The following is a 21,542-nucleotide window of genomic DNA, read 5'->3' as shown; positions in this document are numbered from 1 at the left end:
TGTCTGCTTCTCTGGGCTTCTCTTCCCTGAGCACACTTTTTCTCTTCCACACATTTCTCACACAGACAACATGCTTGTCATCTGTATGTGAAGAGTACAAGCTCCCAGTGGGCATGTCACGGTTTCAGGCACTTGCAACACCTCTCTGCTGTATGGTACTTCACTGATGGAGACAAACAAATGCAGCTGGGTCACTGCATGGTGGATTAGCTCAAGTCTGTTTGATACATTTAGCCAAAAGAACCATTAAGGCCTAGATAGCCAATCCGACGTCGGCCATATGTAACCGACTACTACCCCATTTGGTGTAGGGCCGATTGTCAGCACGTCATTTTGTGAAAAAAATAAATAAAATACACCGCAATGACAGACAGCGACACTGACCATCAAGTACCTTCCGTGCATGCATGAGATTTAATACTCCTCCTAACTACGGGCGGCACCAGTCACTATTCCTCATGGAAAAAAGCCAACCTAAAAGCTATTGGCGGGGCGGAATATAAAAACGGAAACAATCCATTTCACAGTTTTTTTTTTTTCGCTCATGATGAACTCACACGTGAAGTAAACCCTTACGCTCTTGATACAGAATTGTATAATACTTAACATAGTCAACCCTCACTCTTGTACTTTTTTTTAGATTAAAGCAGAAAAGGCAAAATTCTCAACCCTTGCTATCGCTTACTGTTTATCCGCATTTGTCACTTCCTGTTCTTGCCCCGTGCGCTAACAGTCAATCAAAATGAACAAATGTCCTGATAATGTCACGACTTAGGACGCTGATATAACATGCTGAATGTTACGACTGCGTTCGTTCCATCAATCAGACGGCGCAATCCGACGCTTCCCGATGTCTGACAATGAATTGGTCTCTCTCGGCCATGAGTTCAACTTTACACCTTTTAATGCAGTTCAGTATGACATTCTAACCAAATGGATGTTTTAAAAACAACTGATCACCACATAGTCATTAAATATAACTTCCAACCTCAGAGCCCTCTAAAATTTTACTGCTTTATCAGAATATGATTTCGCAAAAAATGGGAATTCTCCATCAATAATCTCCCTTTCCTGCCTCTCTGTTTTTTAACTTTATCTGAATGCAAGTTTTCATATTTTCACTGCCCAATGTAAATTCCATACCCCCACTTTAAGATGATTTGGACTTTTGAACATAATTTTAATATTTTTTTTCAATCTGCGTGCGAATCAAAACAAAACTAAAATCAAACGATCCAGAACATGTCAACCAAATTAATTAATAGCTCTTCGAAAAGGGGTTTGGCTGAAGTCCTGCTTATAATTGACATACACATATTTTAATTCTCTCCAATTCAGTCGAATAATTACTAATATACGATATTTTACCCAAACGTGCTACATGTACATTTGCATATACAATCACGCATACGATTACACAATTATAATCATATTATTTTGTTTTATTGTTTTCTGTTGTAAGATTTTACTTTAGTCCAAGTACAGCACTTCGTATACATTGATGGTTGTCTTAAAGTTCTTTAAAAATACAGTAGAGTGAGAATATACATTTTTAATTAGATTATAATGTTCCATATTTTTTAAGTATTTTATTCTTGAGCTTTGTTTTTTCCGTAATTTTGCTTTATTTACTATCCACTAGTAAATGATTGCAAAATGTTACACCTTAAACTGATATGCACTGGCTTTTCAATGTGGTGTGAATTATTAATTGTTTAAAAAAAAGTTATTATCTTGGTCCTATCTATATTCCGACATTTTGAGCTATTCCCTGGAAGACAATTTCTGCCTTGCTTTTTAAATAATTTGAGCTATTGTATCTTCCACCAGATCTTTACAGTAACTCAATGACACAGATTAAAAAACTGCTATTTTACATTCCACAATATCTTTAAACCATATAAATTTTAAAACATTTTTTTACATTCTTATGGCTCTTTTTCGCATGGTTATATCACTTGGAAGGTACTTTTATTTGTAGTTCCCAAAACTTAAGCACAGTACGTCAAATATGGTAGTACAAGAGTATAGTACAAAGTATATAGCAATTTATATCAACGTGTTTTGCCCCTACAAAAATTCCCACGGTGCATGGAAGTTTGGTCCTGACATATTGAATGAGAAGATTCTAGCTCTAGTTTTGTTCAATAATTATTCCCTAAAATGTATGCTCATAAACTCTTTCTAATGTAATTTTCTCAATTATTACTTTAGGCAATGTTGGTAGATTTAGTTTCTTTTTAATAGTTAATGTTTGTTTACTTCAAGCGACAATTTGGGCTTCTCCAACTTCCCAGAAAAAACGTTTCATGTCTGTTTTTTTTTTTTAAATCGTCCCGCAACAATTCAATTTACTGCAAAAAAAATGCTTGTTTTCAACACAGCACTAATAAACGTTTTATTTCTTGTATCCTTAACACATTTTTCTTTAAGAATTTGAGCATCATGAGGCCTTATGATGGCTTGCACAAGAAAACCTCTACTGCTGAGACGTCCCTTCAGATTTTTGCGACTGACTGCGCATTCCATGGGAGATATTCCTTTTTATCCAATCTCACTTGCCTTAATGCAAACACAAGATCTCAGAATAAAACAAGCCAATAAAAAATCTTCACAATAATAATTATCAAGATTTATTTTTTCTGTATTTTTTGGGTCATTTCTAATCTATGTTACATACTAATGTCTGTACGTCTTTGTGCCGCAAAAAGAAGCACGTGTGTGACTTCCTGTCCTCTCTCTCTCTCTCACTTGGTCCAGGTGGAATCTCGGGACACATTGAACAGCATTGCACTCAAGTTTGACACCACACCGAACGAGCTGGTTCAACTGAACAAGCTGTTCTCCCGGGCAGTTGTGCCTGGCCAGGTGTGAACCGCCGTGTATGCCTTCACCATTATCACCATTATTCATCCCGAAACAGCCTTGTTACTACAGCCATTCATTAACGTTCACAATACTGTCAGTCTTCTCCTTGTATGCATTTTAACCGCCTTATTTTTTATCTCATTGGTAATGTCGTAATGTTGTGGCTTTCGAGGTCATGTTACTTTCTTTCCCTCTTTGTTTATCACGCACCTTTTGATTGGGAAGGCCATAATTTTGAAGCATTTCATTCAATGGTGCTATTACGTAAATATCCCCTAGGATTGGGCAATATAGGCAATTTGACAATAAAAACTGTAAATCTGAACTTGCTTCACACAACATATATGGATAGAAAGCATTTCTGAACAGCTCTTGTTTGTATTTTAAATGACTTCATACATAATCTGCAAAGTTTGATGTTTTGTATGTAAAGCTTTGGCATTTCCAGCCACCCCAGCGGTCAGAATGGGAAAAGAAAATTTATTTCATATGTGGTGAATTGTGCCATGTTAACTCTGGATTATGTCATTTGTGGATTTGGAGATTGTCCTTAACACACACAGTAAGAGAAATACTACTGTTAACGCCATTATTGCAAATACATTTCAAGTGACTGCAAATGTAGCCGCCATCGTTTGACAGATAGTTTCCGAAATGTTCCAACACAAAATGCACATTTGTTATAGTCTTAAATATAGCTAAGATGCAGAGAACTAGCATGTAAAAACTGAATGTTAAAAGAGAATATCAAACATCCGGCAAACTTCTACCCGCTCACATAAATATAAGTGATGGCGGAGTTAGTCCAAATAAATTGCAGGCCATGGACGTGCAGTCGTCCATATTTGGAAAAAATGTTCTCTTGGATAATGCCGCAGATTCACGTGACTAAATCCTGCCCACTGAGTCACAGAATCACGATTTATCACTTCCTCTTCCTTTGCAGACTATCCACGCTGAATGAGGATTTCATCAGTTTCTTCTAATTTACAAGTCATTCATTTTGTATAAGTCCTTTTTTTTTAAACAGTATTCATATGCGATAATGTAAAATGGCCCATCGCGGAAACAATTTTAATGATAACATCAAGGATAATATTTATCGCCCAATCCTACTAGTCACTACTGTATTGCGTCCTCTGACAGTCAAGCCCATAATTTATTAGTTATCACAAGAGTGACACATAATCTCAAATCAATCCTCATTGTCAGAAAAGCTGAAACTCTTTGGATCATTTCAAGCATCTTTAGCTTTTAGGGATGGAACGGTTCAGTTAATGCACGGCAAGGTTCATAGGTCATGGCTCGCTGGAACTATATCAGCTTTGTGTTCAATTAAAAAAAGCGTTCACACAAGTATATTTCTCACTAAACTGAGCCAAATTCATTATTTCAGTATTTGTATTTCGTATGATCTTTTGTTTGGTGGTAATCATGCCAATTTTTCAAATATAAAATCAATGCCTTGGCTCAACAAAGGTTTGTTACTCTCCTACATAAAAGCTCACGTTTTTAAAGAAGTCTGATATGATGCACATAGACAGACATACGACGTACAAACATAGTAGTTGTTTCTCCAATGCAAGATCAATATGCATTAAACAAACTACATCACCTGCGAGATTGCTTTGGGGAGATCCAGACTATCGTCTATGTTATGCAAGTAATGAAGGCACTCAACAGGTAACTGGCGCCGTTCGCCAGTCTCTTTAAGTTGCGGGTGCGGAGTGAATTTTGTCACAACCGATATAACATAAATAAGATGGAAATCATGCAAAGAGAATACTAAAAAGGAAGGGGTTGTAAGATGCCACAACTATGTGCGGCACCATTTTTGGGTAGCCTTCCTGCAACCGTACACTATGCATTGCCTGATTGGTAAATGATGGGAAGAGGAAAAAAGAGAGGTGCACTATGAACCAAACAAATATGTAAACAGAGCCGGAAGAGTCAAACTAAATCATTTGGACATTCCAGTCCTATTAAGCCCAATTCCATTATATCGAACAAGTGTATGAAAAGCTTAAAAGGAAAAAGAAGCCCCACTGGCAGGAGTTAATTTCGAAGCCTGAGCTCCAAGCACGTGCTTTCCTTACACAACAGCTGTGTTTTTTGCAATCTTTAGCTGCAGCCAACATTGTATTTTATAACTTAACTTTTTTGGGGGGGGGGTTACAATTTCTTTACAATATTTCAATATTCAATGCACAATTGGATACACACTTCGGTTATGACTGCACATTCTTACTTGCTGAACAAGGACCACAAAGTAGTTAAGTTTAGTTTTACTTTAAAAAGGCCCAAAACACCAGCTTCCTTTTTAATTATGCATGTGGAGGCGCAAGGCTTTGTAGCTTGGGTTGCCAGATTAGGTCCTTATCCCACTACAATGAAGTCTGCTGAAGTTTACTCTGTGTTTATCCAGTTTTTTTTTCTGGAAGACAAACGAAACCTGGCACTCTTGACAAAAAGTGAATTGTTGTTCAAAAGCACTGAACAAGCACCAGAACGAGCGCGTTTGCAAAACTGTTCATCTGGCAGAAATACCCTGCATTCAGTTCACGTTCGTTCAAAATAATAACAAATTCATGTACTTTTATTCATTGTACTCGTTTAAGTACAACACTGACCCCCCCACCCCCCAAAAAATGCAAATTTGAAAAAAAAAACAACAACAAAAAAACAAACAATGTATACTGTTCAACACCTGACAACTAGTGTTTATTTCAAAACAGTAACTGCTTTTTATTGATCTTTTGAATGGTTGTTGCAGGCCTAGTTTGTTTGACTCTTCCACTAACACTTCCAATTACATCACTTCAAACTTCATTTTGCGCATGCGGCGCTCTCCTAATTTTTCCATGGTCAAAATAATCCCACCTACCGAATGTGCATAACCCTCTTTTACATAAAGCGGTCATCACCACTTTTACACTTGTTGCCAAAAGCATACGCAATAGGATAAGTGTGAGTTAGGACACAATTGAGGCCCCGCAGTTTGAGATCTTAATAAAAGCTTGTGGTCTTAGTAAATCATAAACAATTCACCTCCAAACAGCACGCGCAATTTGTTGGAAAAAAACACACTTTTAAGCACCCGCTGTTTGGGATCGTAATAAATCAGACCTGAAATGTATGCCTCAATCATAAACTGCCAAATTCAAAGAGTACTCTACACATGACTCGGCAGTATTTTGCAGTAGCTGAAGATGTAAAGGGTACAACGTTAAACAGGCGTTTTTTTCCATAGCGCTTTTATAATGCATTTTTTTCACCATATGCAAATCATAATCACAGCATTATTGCATCTTTTTTCACTGTTTAATTTTGTCTTTCATGAACGGTCTTGGCGTGGACGTGCGTGACTTTCTGTGTCCATCTGCAATACGTAAAGCATTGCTGGACAAAGATTTGTTATTTATTGAAATAACTGCATGTTGTATTACTGACTATGTTCTGTAAATTAAAAGGAACAAGATTATGGTGTTCTCTGTAATATAATGTGACGCCTTTATTAATTGTTTGCGACTGCTGTAAATAGTTTCATACATATTGGTTAGGGACAATTGAACACTTAGTGGGATTGATCGGCCATAAAAGGCTTCGATCGGCGATCTCCTTCACTTACTTTTCCACAAAAATCGGCCCATCCTCATTGGTGACCGATCAATCGGAGCAGCCCTATAAAAAACTCATTACAACCATCATTTGCATGGGTTAAACTAAGGCAACTGAACTCTTTGTTTCATGAAGGAGACTGAAGTTGATCCTTTTGGATTTAAGGTGAAACATCGGGGATAAACAATTAGTCCAGTTTCCTGGATTCAACATTTGTAAATTGCCTTGACCTGGATAAGTGAGAATCTATCCAGGCAGTCCAACCCCAACATTTTCTGACAACAGACTGAGTGGTAAATACTTTTCATCTTGTAAAACATGAAGTTACGCTCTGTTTATGTAGGCAGATGTCCTTCCTGATCTCCCCTTGGGCATGTACCGGTACTTGTGGTGTGCTTGCATGTCTGCGCAAAGGCAATGTCTGTGTAAACACAGACATGTATTGTGTTTGCAGGTTTTGTATGTTCCTGATCCTGAGTACGTCTCCAGTGTTGGAAGCTCCCCTTCCCTCAGTCCTATCAGCCCTCTGTCCCCCACCTCCTCAGAAGCTGATTTAGAGAAGGTGACGGTATGTGGACCACACCTCTGTTGCTGAACATGTTAGATAGATCTAACAGTATGGAAATGTCATCCTGATCCACTTATAGACACCAAAATTACTGATCTTATGGATTTCACAGTATTGTTTAAAATGCATTTAAACAACAAAAACAATGCAAAAATGTGGTCTGAAATAATTGCATCAGATTTTATTTCAAAAATAGCAACCTAATGTACTTTTTGCAGAAATTGCAAGAAAATTTTAAACAGCAGGAACCTAAATGAACATCAGTTCATGCAAAACCCCACAAAATGTACTGAAAATACCACTTAGATAGAGTTAATGGAAAATATGCTTTGTGTACAGTTTGGAGTGTTTACGTTACATTACCATAGTTTACCCGTAAAATTAACTTCAAATTCATCCCAAAAATGCTTTCTGTATATTCTAATATATTACCAAGTAACTGAAGTCTGCTGACAGCTGACTTATGTTGAATTATCCTTGTCCAAGTATGCTGGCAACTGCGGGTAAACAAGACGACGCCCTATTAGTTGACAAGACAATGACAAAGAATAGTGTTGACCCGAAGCCATGTGGTAACATTGGAACTCAGAAGCAACACACAAACCCCTCTGTTTCCAATATTACAACGGCCTATTCACCAACACTGATCATAAATGTCAACATTCAGAATGATATAATGTTGTGGAAGAAAAGAGGTGCCTATAATTCCAAGGACAGATCAAACGATAAAATGGAACTTGTGGGCGTGTGTGTGTGTGTAATATACAACATTCATTATTTGAAAAAATATAGTCTTTGGTTGTCCTTGCACTCAGTGGAAGGCTGAATATGATCTACTTGGGAGAACTTGCATTGTATGCCTTTGAATTTCCAGTTGAAATGTTATTTTTGTTTATGAATCCATCCATTATCTATTAGATGTAAAAATGAAGCTGTTTTTTTTTTATTCCAAAAGCACTTAGATAGCCTTGACACAAGCCTGTGAATATTGTCATTCATACAGGTCACTTCATTCTCAGCACTTGGAATTGATGGACTAGGCTTGATTAGGACTGCACTCGCCTTTTTACACAGGCTTCTGTGAAATGTCTGCATTATTTTGTTCCATTTCAACTGCATGGTACCGACCACTTAGCTTAGCTCCATGACTGGTTTCTCCTCAGTTGAGCAGATTCTTCATTGCAATCTGTAACATAAACACGCACACAATGCACTGACCTTGTTGCTTTAAATCTCTGGATGCTGTCATGTTATGCCCCAAAGTCAATTTTGTCGCAGCATTCCTTCTGCCTTGCAATGATCATTTTAAGGTAGTCTCTGCTAGTGTTCTGTTTGTCCAGCCTTGTTCTGCTTGTTAAGGTTTGAGGGTGTGATCTGGTAACGATTCCAGCTGACTTTGAATGCTGGACTGTCCACTGGTTTTTCAATTTTTTTTGTTGTTGTTTGTTTGTTTGATTCTTCAATATAAAATGAATTTTTGAGCCCCTTATTAATTCTGAAAGCCACAATAAGCTGTTTCTTTAGGTAGTCAGCCAGCAACATCAGAATAAGAGTAGCTCTCTCTCAAGAAATATAACGTTTGCGCTCCACAATGCGTTATAGTCTCCCGTTCAACATACCGTATTTTTATGGCCATAAGACGCGCTGCATCAAAGGGCGCAACACCAGTTGAGGGTGCTATTTCCGTATTTTATGCATATACTAGGCGCGCCGCACTACAAGGCGCGAGCTCGCGCTAGCTCAGCTCGCGCAAGCTGTAGCCAGCTCACCAGGATTCAATCCCTTAAGGGATCACTGCCAGAGGTATCACCCCTGTGCTGTTGTGCTTTGGGCTTTTTGCAATCTGTTGTCTAAACCTGGGACGTTTCTTGCTTGCAATAACATAAATGATAAGACAGACTACAACATTGTGGACAGCTGCCCTTTTGTCCAGCTTTCTCCTACACCATCACCCAAACACCATAGTCACATAATGTATAAGTCACGGTCAATTCAAAGCCTAGATGACTCAGACTTTGACCAGCAGGGTGTGCTAACATGCACTCCGAACAGCCCAATGAGTAAAAGAGTTGACGGTTGAGAGTGATGCTCAGTCCATATGATGGGCGCGTCGCTTTACAAGGCGCCTCGTTTGTTTTGGGGAAGTTTTGGGACTTTAAAGTGCGCCCTATGGTCCGGAAAATACGGTATTTTTTTTAAAGCGCCTGGTTTGCGCGCTTTCACGGTGTGCCGATTCTCCAGTCCAGACTTCTGGCACACCAACCATTCGTAACTTGGAAATTTGTGTGCAACCACCAAAGAGGTATGTAAATTCCATAAAGATCCATTTGGAAAATACGTCACACTTGAAATGAGAAATTAATTGCATGGTGGATCCCGCTGTGTGTGCAGCTCATCTAACAGCCTATGTCGTAGGAGCATCTGATTTTGCATTCTGTTTTTAATCAATCGTATTAAAATAATTTAATCAAAACCTTGCTCATGACTGAACGGATATTTGGACCCGGTCAAAACGAGTGAGTTTTGACCGGGTCAAGGTTATTTTTGTTCACGGAAACGAAATAACTAAAATAATAATTGAAGAAGCATTTTCGTTAAATTAAATAAAAACAAAAATGCTTTTTAAAAGAATGAAAACTAACTGAAACTAAATTTTAAGTTTATAAAACTAGCTAAAACTAACCAACCTTTGCAATTAATCGAGTATGCAAACTTTTAGGGTTGATTTTAAATGTATTTATTTCAATAATAATTTATGCCATTTGTCGTTTAAAGGGAAGGTCGAACAGTCATTTGGGAATTGTAGTCCTCTTTATGTGTGTGACACAGAACAAACGTCATCAAGCAGTAGCCAATGAGATAAGAGCTTGGAGATGACAACGCTCCTAGGAGAGGATTTTGCGTCTTTTCGATCAAATGTTGGCAACAAGCCATCTGGGCTTTATTTAATTAGGGTGCTTACACATATGCATCTAACTTTAGAAGTGGTATCATGCACTGCAATTATTGCAATTCAAAATCTGTGGACTGCTAAACTGAACCCTGTATTATCAAATGGTTTTAAAATAATATTTTTGTAGAATGTTTACAGTAGAATCCTTACCATGGTGTTTTTCTAATCTGGAACACCAATTAAACACCAAGAAGGAAAAACACCAGTTTCTTTAAAAACTAAAACTAAACTAAAAACCTGTTTTTTGAAAAATCTAAACTTAAAAAGAAATCTAAATTAACTATAATTAAATTTCTAAAACTATATTAACCCTGCATTGGGTTTTATTACATAGTTGTTTTTGATTGGCGCTTCCAAACTCAAAGCCCCCATCATCATGCTGAAATGTTCCTCACGGATGGAAAAAAAAAATCATGAACAGCTGTGAATGCTGAGAAATTACACCTTTTAAAATGATGCCATGTCAGATATTTATACCAAATAATAAACAGTAGAGCTAGCTCTCATCGACATTCAGCAAATATTCCAGGCAAAGGAAGCGGGCTTGGAATGGGAGCATATTTAGTTCAAACCTTCATATGATTGCAGGAAGAAACTTAATAACACCCCTGCTCTCTATTTTTTTGCCTCCATTTTAATTAGAAACATTTCTGGGCCTTACTGTTTATAATAACTGAGAGTGCTGCTTTAAGATGTGTAGTACAAGTACATCCTGCAAAAATAATACAACACAGATGAATACAAGAGCTCTGAAAAGAAACTCTTTCAGATGGCTCGTCTGTAGTTGCGGGCTGCTGTTGGGTTGCCCGTGAGCACTTTCTTGTGTACATGAACAAATACACAAGTGCGATTTGGTTGTGTTGTGCCATTTATTAAGCGTAAGGTTCGACATAGGCCACAAATCAGGAAAATTGTGCTAATCTAGTGTTGTGAGATTGGCTCGAAATTGTGAATGATTTGGGACATTGCATATTTATGAATATTTGCATGTAAACATGAACAATTATAGCTTTGACATACTTTGGTGGAATGTGATGTACTTCCAAATTCCTTTTTCTCTGTTTAGACAGTCACAACAATGTCAGTGCTTGATGAAATTTCGATTAATATCCGTTTTTATTTAAACAGCCCTATGAAATTGGCTGTGTAAAATTCCAATAAGTATCAGTTTATTCACCTCATTTGAGTGCACTTGAGAACAAATTGCATTGACAAGTGTTTGTCCAATAATTTATGTTGAGTCTCATTTGGCAATGTTTAAGAGTTGTCTAAAATAACATTTAGATGAGTGAAACAGAGAGGTAAATTATCACATTTTTGCTGTAAATTCAAAATATTTTACAACAAAAGATGATCAGTATCTCAATGTGCTGACTATAAATGGCTTTATTTATTCATCATGTAGCTCCTGCTGCCATATTTACAGATTTTTCCAGATCAGAGGATCTTCACATTGGTCTTTACTGTGCATGACTTTATTTTTTCATTTACCCTTTTTTTTAATCAAATCCTGTCCACATTGAAGCAGTCGGATCAGTCGTCACATCTGCTCAGGCGCACATAACGTATTGCCAGCAATTTACCTGGCCATTAAAAAAGGCAATCCAATTGCAGAATCCTAAAATTCTGGTATTATTTTCGATTATTTTCTATCATCCATATTTTGGATGAATAAATGTGGCAATTATTATATACTGAGGCGGAGACATCATGTTATTGTGATGTGAAGGCCAGTTGTAGCGTCTCTATAGCATGGTGCCTAACGGCCTCTTGGTATTGGCAGCTTAAAACAGCCCATCTTGCAGGCATGGATCATTGGCGCGTTGTGCATGTGCACGCAGGAAGAACTGGCTGACTTTGTATCTGTGAGGCTTGCTGTCATTGGATTATTTGGCAGCTTCATGTTTGTTGGCATACTTGCTCTCCGGTCATCTGTGAGGGCTGGCGTGCCCTCTTTATTCTCTTGTCGCCATACAGTTATGTATTTTTGTTCATGCACGGCCAGACAGAAGCAAACACAAGTACATTGTGGCTCGTCAATTACTATATGGTCTGGTTTTGATGTATTGCTGCTCTGGTAATCTTGCTCAACTAGGTTGTACTGTATGGGTACTTTGTAAATTTGCTCATTTAGCTATAGCGTGACCTCATCATACGACCTGCACAATTTTACTGTGGTGACATTTTAAAGTCCTTTTGTTAACGAGACTAATTAACGTATCACATATCGGATATCGGCAAATTAATCATCATGGGTTAGTGCTGAATTGAATGACTAAGGGAGTGACCAAAGAGGCTAAGGACTACTGAATACTAGTTGATTGTCTTTTCCAAATCGTGTAAAAATGTTTAAACCTCAATCCATTTACACCCCTCAACTGATGTCTGGCAGGTTTAATTACAAGATGTATGTCAATGATTGGTTCAGCATGCCCATAAGCCAAAATGTACGGTATTTTGACATCTGCAGTGGCCAGTCTCATCCCAGGTCTATGCTTGGTAATTTGGACTGCAAACATTCTTTTTGCAATCAGGTGTGCCTGTCTTGGAAAGGTGGAAAATCCTGCTCCCTTTTATATTTAACCATGGAGGTGGAACGCCAGCTTGAATGAGTCATTAGGAAGTGACTTGCTAGTGAAGTGGAGCCAAGAACTGCGGTTGTGTCGGTGAGGGGTTCATTATAAGTGGATGACAAACCAGTAAAACGCTGACAAATTCCCACAGCCATCAAGCTCATCTGAAACACTTGGTCCGCAGTTTGCAAAACTATTGTCAGTAGTTGTCCTCACATATCAGAGATTAAACACTGTCCCAACAATTTTTTACGCATCTTTCTTCCATTTTAGAGCAGCTTTTTTCCTTGTTGCCTGGTTGGAGAATTCTCGTTGTGGTTGTAAGGAGTGGCCAGGCCCATTGCGTCTTCCACTGACTGCCACAGTCTGAGCCGCGCTGTCTGTGTGTGGGTCAGTGTCCGCAGGCTGTTTGCCAACTGCACCAGGAGACAATGAGGGGGAGATGCGTGGGTTAGTGTCAGTCGAACAGCAGACAGTTGCTAAGGGCTATGACTCTCCAGATCTTCTCTTCTCCTCTGGCTCTTGACGCCCTCCCCAACTGGTCCAAATCCCCCTTGACGAGAACTCCCACGCACTACTCTCAGTCCTCCTTTACTGTTTTTTTGTTCTAAGTCTTCATTCCGAGCACATTTTCATTTCCTCTTTGGCCAAGTAGGTTATATTTTTATGGTCCTTTGATATCACTGCCAAACGTAAATGCACAGCGATAACATTATTATTGTAATAGCATTTTTCATTTGTCACTTTGTCAGATTTTGTCAAAACAAATGCTGCAAAACGTTTTGGAGGGCTTGCACATTAATGACAAGGATTTGAATAAATGTCCGGTTACCGAAATCTACTGTACGCTGCAGGTCTGTAGTCAAGTCCACTTTTATCGACTCCAAGTCACGTTTGAGTCACAAAGGTCAGAATACAAATCAAGTCCAAGTCCAGATTAGATCAAGAACCTTAAAACAGGAAAATATTATTTTTACGACCACAAAATTAGAGAAATTTCATTCACATTCACTCAACACTCTACTTAGATGTCATGGAAGCCCTTGTTTGTGTGCAGATAAACAAATCAAAATATAAAACGATGTTGCTTTTTTTACGAGAAAAAGGGACATTGAGCATCAAAGAGAATCAAATTTGCACCGAGCAGTGAGAGGCAGCCTCAAAACAGCACCAAACTCAAAGCTAGTGAATGAACATGATGGGATCACCGCAGCAGGGTTTGCTGTCATTGTTAAAAACGTTGATGTTTGGTAAAAGCCGAATTTCCTAGCCCCGCTGTTGGCCGACATGATTGAAAGAAAAAGACGTAAGTGCTTTGGCACTCAATGTCAGATTAACCAGTCAAGATGGTTTGTGCGCGGTAGCCATGGTTACCAGGTGGCGGCCAATGTCATTGCTGGTGTATTCTGATAATTTTCGAAACTTTATTTCAAGTTTCTTTTGAAGAAGAACGTTAAATTTGCAGGAATAAAAATATGGTTGAACTCGACAAAGTTCATACAAATATTTTCGAGTCCAATCGCCAAGTCCAAATCAAATGCCAAGAAGTCAAAGTCCGAGACAACAAAAAAAAACAACTCAAGTATTTCAGCCCCGGTATTTTGTTTTTCCATTTTTGATTTATGATTATGATTACTATGTGATTTTGCCCAATCCCAGAATGCAGTCTTTCCCTATCCTGTACTCGCAACTAACGTGGGGACATGTGGCGTTCGTCTTTTGGGTGTCAGACAAGTCCAGGTCAACACGTCCTTAGATGTATTTCCATTTTATTTTCTCATCCTCCCCATGGCACAGTGCCTTGTTGGATCGTGTTTGCAAAGCAGTCAGACTTATGAGTAGGTGCCTATAGTTGTTTTTAGCAGCATCTTATCTAAATGGCGTGAATCATTTTCTGGGATTCTTCACGTTAAACATATACTGAAGAGCACCAATGATATGATGTTTCTGGCTCCCCTCATCTCCTCATTCAGTTTGGTAAGCGCGACTGGAGTAGGATTGTTTTTTTGGCTTGGATCTCCCATCAGCTAAAATGTGTCTGTCATGGTGAACTGAAATACAGATTTTAGTTGAGCGAGCTGATGGTGATGGTAAGCATTCTCCTACTTTAGAGATTTCTTGTCGATAGTTGAGGGAAGGGATGAAACGATAAACGGTTTAACCGTTGAACTCTGATCAAATTTTCGTTACCATAAAATCCATTTGACCTTTTTGTTATTGAATTATCCTTACCGTATTTAGCATTTGAGAGGATGGTGTTTTATGAATGTTATTGCACAACAAACAGAAGACCAAGTCCACAGACTAGATGTGTTACAATTCTATGTAATGGATAAACACAGCGGAAGACATGAAGTGACATTAATCAAGATTTCAGCACATTTGAACAGCATTGTGATAACATTGATAATGTGATCATTGTGGTCACAGTTGTGTTATCAAAAGTTTATTCTGCTTCATATCTTGCTGTGGGTTGCTGATTCATCTTCACCACCTGATTGAATCCGTTTTACTAAGATGGTGTGTCGATTTTCCTTTGTTTGTGGATTTAACTGCCCCCTTCACCTATTTTGTGTTCATATCGTAATTCGCAGTACCTGCCTTCCTGTCCTAGATTCTGTTCTCTTCAGGGAGGGGTTTTCCAGTCGTGCTGACAAGTCTTTTTTGTCAGTCGCTATAATTATCACCTTCTGGTAAGCCTTTTTGCGGTTATCATTCCATTTTTCATTTGGGATTTTTTTCTGGATTGGGTTTTTTTCTTCTGGCGTCAGTTAATCAATCAAGTTCTGTTTTTAAAATCTCCATTTGTAACATCTTGCATTTTTGTTCGTAACATCATCTGAACATTTTAGCGGTTATACTGGTATACTGTTCAAGCAATAACCGGCCCACGTCAATTTGTCCGTATGTTCCGGGATCCAGTCCAGAGTGTACCCCGCCTCTTCCGCCAAGTTAGCTGGGATAGGATCTAGTACACCCACTATCCTAATGGGGATAAGCAGTTTGGAAAATGGATGTATGGATAGAATAATTTATTTTCACTTGCGGTACAAGCCTTTCCGCCCTAATTTGTCGGTGAATGTTGTATAAATCTTAATGCCAAAATGCTGGCATGTGCAGGAGATGCCAGAAGTTAACAGTCTGGGATTGATTCAAATTAAAATGTTTTGCTCTTGGCAGTTGACTCCGTGCTGCTGATTCCTATTCCTGTTTGTGCTTCATTGTCAAGGCACTTTAATGTCTTCCGTATCCCTATACTATTGCCAATTTATCACTCCTTGTTGCACAGTTTTTCAAAGTTCTCTTAAGTAACAGTTGTTTAGTCATTCCATCCTCCAAAATGGCGCTTGGACGATTGTTATTGTGCAGTTAATTCAGACACCCTCATTCACTGTCTCTCTGTGGCACAGACAATGTATAGGGGGGTGGGGGAAACAAAAACACAAACCTGCCCTCTGTTTCATCCCAACAGACACAGTAACTGTGCAAGATTGCAGAATTACAGATCAATGTCATAGATCAGGCCCATGCGGCCCACAACCACACTCTGAGTGGCCCCTTGATTAATTTCTCGCCTGTCCTATTAAATAATTAATTAATTTATTGATTGATTGATTGATATTTCTTCAGAAATGATGATTGATTCACGAAGAAATGGGGGAAAATATCCCATGAAAATAGCGGAACATCCAAAATATGAAAAGAAATATTGCAAAAAAATGTCAATTCGCATAGTATTAAATTGTAATATCACCAATCACCACTAGATGGCAGGCATATCTTAGTTGCGTAGTTATGAAACACCAGGACTCCTCCTGTAGCTGGCCACCCGTCTAAACTGAGCAATTGGAGGAGAAGGGCCGAAGTCATTTATGTGACCAAGATTTTGATGGTCACTCAGAGTTTGGGTTGAATTTGAATGTATTTTGCGTTAGATGTTTAGTCTTTTGGGATTACTGTGTGTTGGTCAATAAATGTGAAGCATGTGTGTAATGAAATGCTTTTCTTTACAAGGAGGTCATTTCATTCTACAACGTAAATAACATTCCAAGGGATCAAATTATAGAAAAGTAGAAAAATGTTAACCTTATTAAAGTTGTGAATTTCATGTGTACTGGAGGCAGAAAAACCTTATCCTGGAGATAGATAGTTAATACACTTGGAGACTCAACTGCATTAGTATGATCAAATAAGACACAAATTAGTTACACCATGTGTTTCCAAGTGGAACAAACTTTCCGTGTTTGTCAGTGCATATTATCGTCATATATTATTTTCTGATTTTTTTTTCAACCAACATACAGTGTAATGGCTTAAATATTTGTATTTTTGCACTCACTTAAATTATTTCATTAGACCCAGTTCGCAACTAACATTTTTGCCTTTGTGCCCATCATTCAATTGATGTCCTTATTACCCACACCCTGCCCACAGGATTCAGATGGACCCTCCAGACCAGAGGCTGTTCTCCCCAGAGTGTTTTCTGCCCTACGTCAATCCAGAGTGGTGTCATCCACCTCCGAGGAGGAAGAGGCCCTTACTGAGAAGTTCCTTAAGATCAACTGCAAGTACATAACTGATGGAAAGGTAAGACGACAGTCTTTATGGTGGATAAGATTTTAAGTGAATGATAAAATTGTGAAAGCATTTATGGAATAACCCCCAAGGACTTTACATTTATATTCATTAATCTAAACAAATTAGAAACTAATGCTGTTTTTTTTTTCACAGTACATTCTTATTTTGTAATCCAACAGGTCTCTAGCACCAACTAATGTGTTTTTTCCACAATTTAAAGCAATTCTCAGGTGCATCAATATATTGATATTAACCCAAAACCCCAAGGAACAAGAATTATACATATTTGTACTGCATATTTTTTTGCCATGGTGAAATTGACTAATGTTAAGGGTGCGTCTGTGCCAGCCTTCATCCCACCCCATATACTGCTGGGCCAAGAGCGAGCATGGCTTTCATTAGATTGACCAAGATTGGTATTCATCTTGCTGGCATGTTCCTGCCTGGTGTTTGGACGTCCCCACGCTGGCAGAGATATTTAGAAATAAAATGTTGCACATTGATATTTATTTTCCCTTATGATTCAGACTTTTATCCCTTTGCATTAGTCAATACCCAAGAAGTAACTTTCAGCTTCAAGAAGGTTGGTGACCGATAGATTGTGTCAAACAAGTGAGTGCCCTTATGCTGCAATCGAGAAAAGTGGTAAGTTGGATTTATCCAATTTGCATTGTTCCAGATGTGTAAACAACAAAGATGGCCGATTCCAATAAATTGTTGGTTGTTCTGGTTCATCACAAGGCATTTTGAGCTCCAGCAAACCTTCTTCATGATTTCCTTCATTTATATAAATAAGGAATATCGTATCTTCAATGCACTTCATTAATCTCACCAAATAATTCCTGCAATGACATAACGCCATATCTTAATGCATCAGTCCAATTCAGTTCACATTGCGTGAAGTTATTTTGAATAACTAAATTAATGTAATAATAAATTTAGCTAAATATATTTTTATAATCAGGGGTTCACATAAGCAGTGCACAAATGAGCATGCGTACTGAAAATAAGCATGTGCGCTGCAGGTTTGATTGCCTCAAAGCACATTTGCGTTCCAAGCATATTGAAGCCACACCTATGTGATTGCTGTTGTCTTGACTTTTCTGGCACACATTGAAACGGTTGAGCGGTGGCAGAGGCGGCAGTCGAACGTGAGGACACAACCATCGGGACGGTCATCTTTGTGCCGCATCTTCTGCTGTCCATCAAAATACGTGAAAGCGGGCTGCAGTGCAAAAAAGATTGGGCACCGGACCTTTGCCCTTAACTGTGCTAAATTAGCTACGGTTGCCGAGGGGCCACAACAACATGCAAACTCAATTCTGTCAAACCTTAATTTAATGTCTTTTTTTTTCTTATTTTATAAAGCGATACATTATATTGCAACCTGTGTAGCCCTTGTACAGGTTGTTGTAATTAGAAAGTTAAAATTCAAAACTGATGAAAAAAATATATAGAATCGGTCACATCAAAATAACATATCTCCACATAATATTAAATCACTATTGAAGAAACATTCACACATACAAAAAATAAAACTGCAGTGTCCATATCTTTTTTATATATTTTGATATTATGAGCACAAACGACTACAGTATTTGAAGTTTTTATGACAACATAATCATTACAAGGGCAAATTCCTCTCTTCTCTCTACTGTGCAAGGAATAAGATTGCTGCTAAAGTCTGATTGTTACTAAGATGAGGGCCAGAGTTGGTGTTGGTACTATTCATATTTGTTTTAAATAGTTGCTCGAATGGTCAGCGAGGTAAGTGATTACAGTGACAATATATTCAAATTGGGAACACTGAAACCAAGTCGCTGCTCTTGTTTGCTTGCACTGCTGACACATACATCCGAATAAAAGCACCGCATTCTTTACATTTCTCTTTGACTTCCTAAAAGTTGCAGAGACTGTGGACAAGCCAAATGTGGCCCGCGGGCCTACTTCGCCCAAATGGGTTATGAATCTTACTTATGTTCATCCATAAGGTTGGTGGGTCAGGAAAAAAATGAGCATCAACCCACAACCTCTGGTGCTCATCTGAGAACCTCACCAAAGTTTTTATGTTCACTCCTCTTCATAATCTTGTAAATTATGTTATGCCAATCATGGTCTGTCTCGATGGGGTCTCTATTGAAGAGTGAGCGGTAAGGGGAGTTTTCCTAGTCCGAAATCAGAGAAGTCCGACTTCCTACCTTCTTCCAATGCAATGTGGCGCATGAGAGTGGCAAACAAAAATGCCGCACACGCCCACATTGGCAATTTAGACGAACATTTATATCGCAAGCAAGTGGTAGTAACACTGTTAGCTTTCATTTTTCCTAAAATGCAGATTATGTTACCTTTTTTATGTAATAATGCCTTGGCCACCGCGCCATAGTGTGCTCTGGAACTTCACCCAGCTTAGTTGCTAAGACGCTTATCACTGGAGTGGTTATTTGTACCTGCTCATTCACGTTTTGAGAATGAGGCCCTGAACTAAAGATTTGAGTTCGCACTTGATGGATGTGCAGGTACTCCAGGAACCCAACTATTGATATACAAACATTAAAAAGTAAATTTCCCATAATATGTCCCGTTTAATTCAACCAACCTTCATTCTTTCAATTAATTTGACAAATTTCAGTTATCAACTGTCCGCTTCTGGTCTGCTTATAAGCATGTGTGTGTTGCAGACAGTTTTTTTTTTCTCCAGACACGCACAAAGATCCATGGTATTGAACCACTGCTTCCAAATGAATGTATTTGAGAGGTGGGCACTAGCAGTCAAAAACTTAGCAGTACTTGATTTAGGACAGTAGCAGTTTCAAATTGGGTCTGTTGTACATGGGGTTTGATTGTCGTAAGTGATTCATTACTTTATCTTTCTATATATTGAAACATTGATATGATTTCCCCTGGTGAAAGTGAGATGACGTCTTTCTGTCTCAAGAAGGATGTAGGGATCAGCAATGCACAAGAGAGTTATAATCCCAGCCTGATTGAGCTCCTCACATACCCCACAATCTTTTTCTTTTTTCATTTTTTTCAGGGTTCAGTAAGCGGGGTATTGCTGGTGACACCCAATAACATCATGTTTGATCCTCACCGCATGGACCCTCTGGTTCAGGCCCATGGCTGCGAGGAGTATGGTATCATGTGTCCTCTGGAAGAGGTCCAATCTGCTGCCATCTTTAAAGAGATCACTGACCCTAAGATCAGAGCGACTGTGCCTGAGTAAGCGAACTAATACACACACAATTTGAATCGACTATACAAGGAAGAAAATGTACTGTACATGCTATGAGCGGTCACTTATTTCTACTTCTGCATCCAAGTCATTTTTACTGATAACTTAAACAAGACGACTTTTTCACTGTTATTTCACCACTTGAACATTTTGCCTTTTTTTAAACAATAGCTTAACCAAAATGTTGAAAATTGATAAGGTTCATTATTTTAATTACAATTAAGAGTGACACTGATAATAACATGCCTGGTGTGATTGAGGAAAAATGTCCTTTAATGCATGTGTTTAAATGCCACTTGCTGCAAGTTTGACCGTTTTTTCCCGTCAGATCTAAATTAAAAGAGGCACCTATCGACGCCAATTCTCCCCCTATATTGTGACTGCTATGCTCATTCTTATGGTTCACACTTTTTTTTCTGGTTCACACCCCCACCAGCTTTGACCCACTTCAAAATGTAGCAAAATTCTTCGAATCAATGTGTGCACCCACAGTCTGATTGCATCAGCAACCTATTGACAGTTTAATTCTTTTCCCGTGTTTACCAAAATAAGAATGAAAATGCAATTATATCAGGGTTAATTAAGTATGCCTTCACCTTCCTACGCTTTGGTTGTTGCGCCGTGAAAAGAAAGAATTAGCCACCTCTGTGGAATCAGTTGTTTCCTCCCACAGAATTGTCTGTTTTTCTTTTGCTTCAGTTGGATTGTTTTTAAGTTACAAGCCTGTCCAAGCTTGCATTATGCAAGGATAAATATAGTGTTGGAGCCCTGTGGACTCTTTTGCTTTTTTTGATTTCCTCTGCTGGCAAAACAGTCTGACCAGTGCTGTATTTAGCTGGTCGGGAGTTGCTGCCCATGGAGCAGTTATTATGCTGGCAATCTGTCTCTTTCACTCTCCCTCCTCTCATGCTAGTGCAGTTCTGCCCGATATGATATGTCTAATGTAGTGGTTACATAGATGCTTTGACAATAACTACTGCTATACATATAGTCATAATAATAATAATAATAATTGTAGTTATATACCACCTTTAAAAAGCTTACTAATTGCTTTAACAGACCGACTACAACATTATACCATATTATAAAAAACACAGTAAAATGCAAATGACATAATATAAAACTGCAACAACAACACATTGCAATGTCACT

At 38.4% G+C, this 21,542-nt stretch overlaps 1 protein-coding gene across 6 annotated transcripts in view; it reads left to right on the top strand.

Moving 5' to 3' along the window:
- The window catches only part of oxr1a (oxidation resistance 1a), a 152,478-nt gene that overhangs the window by 111,497 nt on the left and 19,439 nt on the right, over positions 1-21,542 (top strand). For 4 of the 6 annotated variants that reach the window (XM_088306088.1, XM_088306091.1, XM_088306086.1 and 1 more), the window contains 4 exons: positions 2,761-2,868; positions 6,941-7,054; positions 17,015-17,167; positions 20,193-20,377. In XM_088306088.1, coding sequence (XP_088162214.1) covers positions 2,761-2,868; positions 6,941-7,054; positions 17,015-17,167; positions 20,193-20,377 — 560 coding nt within the window. The remainder of the gene's footprint in view (positions 1-2,760; positions 2,869-6,940; positions 7,055-17,014; positions 17,168-20,192; positions 20,378-21,542) is intronic. The other 2 variants (XM_088306087.1, XM_088306092.1) reach the window with 2 other exon arrangements.

This window comes from Idiotropiscis lumnitzeri, chromosome 10, assembly GCF_059441095.1.
Source record: "Idiotropiscis lumnitzeri isolate Australia: NSW breed Sydney's pygmy pipehorse chromosome 10, RoL_Ilum_1.0, whole genome shotgun sequence".
NCBI classification, from domain to species: domain Eukaryota; kingdom Metazoa; phylum Chordata; class Actinopteri; order Syngnathiformes; family Syngnathidae; genus Idiotropiscis; species Idiotropiscis lumnitzeri.
The sequence above is the reverse complement of the archived record's forward strand: the minus strand, read 5'-3'. Positions and strand labels throughout refer to the sequence as shown.